We start from the raw sequence: 8,399 nt of genomic DNA, 5'->3' as shown, positions 1-8,399 counted from the left end.
AGGCCAGGGGTGCAGGGGTGATGAGAGGATTCATCAGAGACAGAGTGGGGAGCAGAACAGGCTGACTGATGAAGTACACTGCTGAGGGGAGCAGAGAATGGGTTAGGAGACACCATGTAGATCACCTCTGGGCAGATCAAACTCATGCTGAAGTGGCTTTAGCAGGTTAGTGCTGTGCTTTAACCTGCTGCACCACCAGGGAGGGCCCTGTTTTCTACTGACTTGTTTGGATTTTCTTAAAAGCAAAAAAATTGTTTATTTTGTACAATATTTAATTTTTTGACCCACTGGTTTCCTTTAGGATATATTTTTGATACTCTGTTTGTTGATTGTGTTACTGAGGTAGTCGGGGTTTTTTCTGAATTTTGTTGTATATCCTTGACTTGCTGTTCTGCATCTACTCTTGAGTTCTTCTAATTCTTTACATTTCTTTATGATGGTGGGCCCTCCCCGGGGGTTCAGTGGGTTAAAGTGTACACTGCAAGCTAGCCTCAGCTGCTTCCATCCTAGTTTGATCCCCACCCCAGAGGTGATCCACATGGCACAGCAGACATCTTCTGACCAGCCCGCTGCTCCCCTCAGCAGTGTACTTAATTGATATTCCTGTTCTGTTCCCCACTCTGTCTCTGGTGAATCCTCTCACTGCCCTGCACCTCTGGCCTGTAGCCTCATTTCTGTATCTATAAATAGATAAATCTTTTTAAAAAGAATTCTTTATGATGGCATGCTTGAATTATGTATCTTCCTGTTTTTGTGTTTAGGTTCTGGAGATAAGTCTCCATATGTGGTGCTGTAGTTCCCTTTGGGCTGCTTTTTGTTATTTTCTCTCCCCCCCCCCTTTTTCCTAGGACCTCTCTGCTGTGTTTCACCTCCAGAAGACTTTTCTCCACCCCTCCTCACTGGGTTGGGGTAGAAGATAGCTGGGGTCACCATTGTCAGGCAGTGCTGTGCATGCATGCTCTGGGACGGGAATCTGCCTCTAAGGCCCCTGGTAGCTCAGCTGGTGCAAGGGGATGTCCTGAGGGAAGGTGGGGTTACCAGTGAAGGGGGAGTCCCTGCCTCTCACTGAGGACTGCATCAGTTCCCAAGGCCTCTCACTTACTTTCTATTTGCTATTGTTCCAAACTCTTCAGAATCAGAGCAAAAGAATCAAGTTTCATGTAGTGAGACCAAGACTGTGGGGCTTTCTTTGTTTTAGAAACCTTACTTCCTCTCCTTTGGCAGTCACTGGGATTGATTCCTAGGCCAAACATCATGAATAAAACTTGTCTAGGACCTTCACTTCTTTCAGGTGTTAAATCTAACCTTCCCAGTTTATAACATTTTTTTGGGCTAGTGAACAAGTACTTTCTAGTAGTGTTTTGTAATATTTTGTTTATGGTTTATTGTTATATGACCTATATTGTTATATGACCTAATAAGAACTACTTAGCCAAGACCAGAAGTAAACATTCTACATATTAGCAGCAGAATTTGAAATTACAATAGCCTTAACTCAGTAGGTGGTAACTCATATACAAATGATCTTCCTTTGTTATAAAAGCACTTTAATGTAGATTACCTGATTTATTAATGATGACTTGATGACATAGCATTAAATATTAAGTGCCTAGGTACTACTATATTTTTTGCTCTAAACTGGCCATAAAATCAATCCAGAGCCTAAAATTCAGCATGAAAATATATGTAACATAATTAATATGGTAGCTAAAATAAGTTGGGAAGGAAGAAGGAAAGTAGTAGTAGAAACTTTAGTTAAGAGAAAGAACAGGAGAATTTTGTACCTTCCAAGATAAAACTGTTTACACCAAGCATAAGTATGTAAAGTAATTGTTTTTTGCTATGTGGGTCTTTCACAGTTCTTTAAACTTCAGTTTAAGCTTCCTTGAATGTCCTTTTATTTCCCTCAGCTCTCTAGACTAGCTTGGTGTTTGCCATCCTGCCACCTCATGCTCTTTCTCAGTGTTCCTTTGCTTTATTGTGTTACTATTACTTACTTTATAAAACGTTAAAAATAATTTTGTTTTTGTAACATTTATCATAGTTTGTAATTTATTCAAGCTTAATTTGTCCTCCCATGAGGACAGAGATCATGTTTTTATATTCCCAGCTCCTTATAACCCAAAACACCAACACATATTAGATACGCTGCACATAATTTTGAATAAATATATATACACACAAACATAAACGAGAATCAGGGAATGCAAAGTAAGAAAACTATGAACTTTTTATCATAGTCATTCTAAAAACTCTTCAGTAAAGGGTTAGTTTTTCCTATCTGCATTTTGAAAGAGATGATAAGCATGAGTTGAGTTGAAGAAGCTATTGAGGAAATGTTTCAAATTAGTTGCTGGAAAGAACTTATGAAGATGATTTGGGAAAATTATTAAAATAATATTGGCAACATTGTTGATTCTGCTCTGTAAATTATCAGTGAAAGAAATTTTTATCGACATTTTAAAAGCTATTAGGTACTGAGAAGTAATTTTGAAGTGTTTTTTTAAAAAGAGTTCATACTAAGAATGGAGGACCACAAAAGGCAGTGATTTTCAGTGGTAGGACAATGAGGCATGGAGGTAAATGATGAAAGGCAATATCTTTGCCTCTTATTTCTGTGTTTCACAGTTCCAAGGTCCTGCTGTAATAGGAATTTAGGGGCAAGTGTTAAAACCTATTATAATAAGATTTCTTGTTCTGCAGCTCTTGGATAAGCACAAGAATACAGAGAGCATGGTGGAGCTCCTGGACTTATATCAGATGGAGGATGAAGCATACAGCAGTCTTGCAGAAGCCACAACTGAACTCTATCAGTATTTATTACAGCCATTCCGAGACATGAGAGAACTTGCCATGCTAAGAAGACAGCAAATCAAGGTATTTTCTTTAATCCAAATAGTAACCTGTTTCATAGTTCTCAGCCTGAGAACATTTTAATTTGTGGAGGCTTTTTTTTTTTAATGCAGCTATTTGGTTCTTTCTCTCTAAATATTCTTGATTAGTATGTTTGTATTACTTATAGCTTCAGCACCTCATTTTAAAGCATCTCAAAATGTGATTTTGCTGAGTAGCCAAGATTGAGACTAGCCTAGAAAGTAAAGTTATAAATACATTAAGAGATTCCTGTACTTTTTTCCTGCCTCTCTTTTTTTTAATTTTTTGAGTCCTGAGTAGTCCTATACGTCTTTACCAGAAGTTTTAGGAATATTTGTTTTGGGAAAACCTTGTTTTTAAAGTTAATGTGTCTGAAGTGCTTCTAGTTGATTCAGAACATGATTAATGAGCAAACGAACTCACTAACTGATCCTGACTCATTTAATACTTGCTGAAAGTAAATAATCCAGAAACTGAAAGGCATCCCAACTCTCCCCCAACCCCATTGCCTAATGTAGCCAGTTACCTCATTTTACTAATTATGTTTAGATGAATTTTCCTTTTTTAAAGATTTATTTATTTGTGCACACAGAACTGGGGTGCAGGCCAGAGGCTCAGGAGTGGTGAGAGGCTTCACCAGAGACAGAGTGGGGAGCAGAACAGGCAGATCTACTAAGTACACTGCTGAGGGGAGCAGCGGGCGGGTCAGGAGAGGTCTGCCACGCCATGTGGTCACCTCTGGGGGAGGCAGGAATTGAACTCATGAGGAAGCAGCTTTAGATTCTTAGTGCTGTGCTTTAATCCGCTGCGCTACCAGGGAGGGCCTAGATGAATTTTCAGTTGTACTTTTGTTTCTTCATTCTCAGGATAGAGCAAAACTACAGGTGCCTTGGGTAAAATAGAAATGATACCTACCCCTATACCCTATCCCAACAAACAAATTAGAAAAAGACCCCTTCTGAGTAAATACAGCAGACTTGCCTTGGTACAAAATGTGAGACTGGATTTTGGTCTCTCATCTGTCCCTTTGATTGGGTGTCTTCGTGCAGGGTGCAATTTGTACACTATTGGACCACTAATAGCTCTTATTTGAGCTGTTTTGTTCCTTTGGTTTCCTTACCTTTAGATTTCTACCACCTTTTTAAAAAAAGACATTTTGGGCCCTCCCTGGTGGTATAGTGGGTTAGAGTAGCACTGTGAAGCTAGCCACAGCCACTGAGGTGTAAGTTCAATCCTCAGCCAGGAGCTGACCCACACAGTGTGGCAGACCTTTCCTGTCCTGCCTGCTGCTATCCTCAGCAGTATATTTCAGTCAGTCTACCTGTTCTGTTCCCCAATCTGTGTCTGGTGAATCCTCATACTGGCACCTCTGGCCTGTTCCCCAGTTCTTGTATTCATAAATAAATAAATCTTTAAAAAAAAACAAAAACAGGCCCTCCCTGGTGGCGCAGCAGGTTAAAGCACAGCACTGAGAAGCTAAAGCCACTCCGCATGAGTTCTATTCCCGCCTGCCCCGGAGGTGACCACATGGTGGGCAGACCTCTCCTGACCCACCCCGCTGTTCCCCTCAGGCAACCTGTTCTGTTCCCCATTCTGTCTCTGGTGAAGCCTCTCACCGCCCCTGAGCCTCTGGCCTGTTACCCCAGTTCTGTATGCACAAATAAATAAATAAAATCTTTAAAAAAAAAATTTTTTTTAAAAAGTACATTTCATACTCTTCTGAAAACATCATGTATATTTTCTTTGAATATAAAATTGCAGAACTAGATGCTGTCAAATCTAATCACATTATTTTCATCAAGACTCACTCTCAGGTAACTCCTAGACCTGGAAAATTTGTGTTATGACTACTGTTATATTAATATATTCACAGATTTATCTTGACATTTTCTCACCTAAGAATCTCAAGGTTTTTTTTATCCTGGTTCACTGTTCCAGCAATAGACAGGCATAACATTTAAGTTTCTCATATAAAGCCCAATACCTAGGCAAGTGTACTTTAAACAAGTCTTTGTCAAGAAATGTGTATTTATAAACTAATCTCACTATCATAGCTACCTAAACAGACACATACTATTTTCCATCTTAGAAACAGGCACTGTTTTCTTTCTACCCTTGTAATTGAAAGCAGAGGTGTCATTATTTTTGGCACATGACCTAGCTGACCAACGCTATATCTCCAGGTTACCAAGTTAGGAAAAGAATTTAGTATTCTAGCGTAATGTCTTAGGTACAATACACTATAAACACATTTTAATAGTTGGCTGAAACATTAGCTATGGAGTTTCAGAAGCCAGTTTTAAAAAGTATTAAAGTATAGAGAGAATGTATATTTTTACAGTGAAGGTAAAGATAATGCAACAGCAAATTACAAGTTTGCTATACTTCAATTTTCCTTCAAATTACCACCACTGGAATTTTTTTTTCTCTTTATTATCTTTCTCTTCAAAAGCTATAGTTTGCATTTTCTCACTGCTGTAGTGTTTGACCATGAACATGAAAAGGGTTTCCTTTTTTTTTTTTAAGATTTATTTATTTATACATACAAGAATTGGGGTATGAGGCCAGAGGTGCTGGAGGTAAGAGGACTCACCAGAGACAGAGTGGGGAGCAGAGCAGGCAGATCAACTGAAATATACTGCCAAGGGGAGCAGCAGGAGAGGTGATTTGCAGAGCCCAAACCCTGCCAGTAGATCAGTTCACTGGTTGGGGATCAAAGGCTTGCTGCTTGCTACAGTGGCTGTGGATAGCTTCTTAGTGCTGTGCTTAACCCCTTGCGACCCCAGGGAGGCCCCTGAAAAGGATTTCTATCTTAATAAAATTTAATATTTCTGAGTTCTGGGATCTGCTGCTTCTGTTTATTAAATTTTTATTCTATGGTTGTTTCTGTTGTCTGATTAGAAAATGAAGCCAGTTATTTCAACAGAGGAAACTTAATATAAAGAAATGTTAGCTAAGTATAAAGTTGCTACCCAGATAACTTCAGAAGGCAAGAAAGTAACTCTTAACATATCAGTTAACATTTGTAAAACCAGCACACTGTAAGATGAAGAAAAGGAAGTTTTAATTATTAAAACTTGCACAGAGAGCCCTGTGGATCAGACCTCTGAGAAAGAGAAAGTGAACATTGTTTATCTACTGTTGATATGGCTGAACTAATGGAGAGAAACACCCGTATCTCTGGAGTTAGGGTACTGACAGACTGATACTAGTTTGTTTGGTGAGTTACACAATGAGGTAATTCTGCAAAGGTTGAAAACTGACTTTTGGTAACTGCTTACAGGATGGAATTGCAGATGTTAGTGTGAAAAAAGCAGGTTTGAAATGATGCTCACAAGAACTGTAATAAGAAAATAAAGTGATACCGATGGAAAGAAGCATCTCTTGCAACCATGAATGAAGCCTCCTTCAACTCTTCTAATGGGCAAAGCCTAAATGTGATTTGCAGAACCCAAATCCTAGGATCACAGGTGGAAGGTTGAATTTAGAGTTAAAAGATAATAATTTATATCCATTTTTAGACTTTCAAAGGCTACGGGAAAAAGCCTGGTAACATAACTTAGGTCTTTAATAGTAAACACACAAGATTTTTAAAGAGTACAAAGTTTAGTCACATCATTGAAAATAACTTATATGATAATGTACTATAATAGTTTAACAGTTTGACTGCAGTGTTCAATTTATTAATTTTCTATTTCTTATATATCTTCTAATCTATTTTTTAACTTGTGTGCTTTAAAATCAAAGGTAAATTATAGCAAAAGGAAGTGCAAAACTTGAAGGTTCTGTTATATCAAATCTTCAGAGCTCTTAAATCTAAGCAGAAGTCTAAATATGCTACTTACTGCTAAGAACACCATAGTGATTTCGTATTGCCTGTCAAATTCACATTCCTCAGTGAGACTTTTAAACACCTGTAGTGATCACAACCTATTTTGCTAGCCTTATTATTTCTTATTTACTTGGATCTGTTTTGTCAAACTCTAGCCTGAGTGTATGACTTACCTGCCTCTAGGCTTTTGCTCAGGCTGATTTTTGCCTTCCACTGCCTTTGGGGTGGTTCGCTTTCCCTATGTACTTCATAGGTGCTTGTCAAAATCCTGTTCCTCCCGCCAACTATATTGTGAACCCTTAGTAAAGTTTGTCTTGATCTGAATAGCTAAATATGTTCTCTCTCCCCAACCTTTATTTTGCTTAAAGACCTTAAAATACCTTTGTTCTTGTTATAGAGAGACACTTTCACCATCTTCAGTGCCTGGCTAAAATTCTGTGTGTTTTTTAGGAATCCATTTAATCATCATTCCCTTTAGAAAAGTTTGTGCAACTGGCAATGATTAGATGTATAATATATCATTGTTTTGAATGAATTATTGAATATGGAGTTATCAAAATGTTCACAGTGAATAACAGAGACAGGTCTCCTCATTTCAAGACATTTCTACATCACAGTATCTCTGCCCACCTCCCATGCCCCCAATTAAGATTGTAAATTTTGTATGTGGAGAATATTCAGATTACATAATTGAAATGTTTTCCAGATAACAGCCATGAAAAAGTCTAAATGCCTCCTCCGTAAAAGGAAGGAAAAACTCAACCAAATCCCATAGCAACATATAAGTTTATCTTTTACAGTATGAGACTGGAGATACAGTAGTCATCTTCTGAGAATTTAAAAAAAAAAAAAGAAATTTCAGTCAAGATAAGTAGGGAATTAGAAATCAAAAATCCAAGTTGTTGCTACTGCTTTATTGTCATGCTTGGTACTATTTTTTGTAATCCTAGAAATGGGGCTCACATAATTCTGTTTCCCAACTATTAAGGGAAACATTTAGGTTCTGATCATATCTCTACTTCCCCTGCCTCTCTTGCACACTGGGGGAAAAATTGTTAATTGTCACAATTTTGTCCCATATGTGAAAACATGAACTCTTTGTTTGCTTGACCAGAAACAGGAAACCTCTGGGATAATGTGTCTTCAGCCCTGTTTGAAAGCTGTTTGATATGGCTTGTTAACCCAAGAAGAAATTAAAGCGTTTTCCTTGTTCGTGACTATAAAAATAATATTTGGAAAGTGCAGATTTTAAGTATTAAGAAAAAATATCACCCATAACTAAAGATGACAGCAGTAATGCATTTTAAATATTTTGTCTTTTTTTCTTGGACATTTTTTCTTATCCTTGAAATTATTTCTGATTTTGATCTCTCTTCATATAGTATTATAGCATAGCCATTTCTCATTGTTACTTTTAAAAACTTAATAAGCATTATTGAATTTTGCATAGAATTGTATTTTATGGATCTATCATACATAAAATTTTATTGTAAGATGTGACCCATTTTTTCCTTTATATCAAATAACATATCAGTGAACAACTTTTATTGTTCTTTTAAGATACTTTCTTAAATTAAGAAGATTTAAAAAATACATTCAAAAATAATATATCGGCCCTCCCTGGTGGCGCAGCGGGTTAAAGCACTGCACTGAGAAGCTAAAGCCACTTCCGCATGAGTTCGATTCCCGCCTG

General features: G+C 37.6%; 1 protein-coding gene across 2 annotated transcripts in view; it reads left to right on the top strand.

The window, feature by feature from the left end:
• The window catches only part of JMY (junction mediating and regulatory protein, p53 cofactor), a 67,442-nt gene that overhangs the window by 22,150 nt on the left and 36,893 nt on the right, over positions 1-8,399 (top strand). For both annotated transcript variants that reach the window (XM_012721892.1, XM_004678180.2), the window contains exon 2: positions 2,704-2,877. In XM_012721892.1, the coding sequence (XP_012577346.1) occupies positions 2,704-2,877 (174 nt within the window). The remainder of the gene's footprint in view (positions 1-2,703; positions 2,878-8,399) is intronic.

This window comes from Condylura cristata, unplaced genomic scaffold (assembly GCF_000260355.1).
Source record: "Condylura cristata isolate star-nosed mole 26May11 unplaced genomic scaffold, ConCri1.0 scaffold00007, whole genome shotgun sequence".
Taxonomy (NCBI): domain Eukaryota; kingdom Metazoa; phylum Chordata; class Mammalia; order Eulipotyphla; family Talpidae; genus Condylura; species Condylura cristata.
This window is presented reverse-complemented; position numbering and strand designations above follow the sequence as displayed.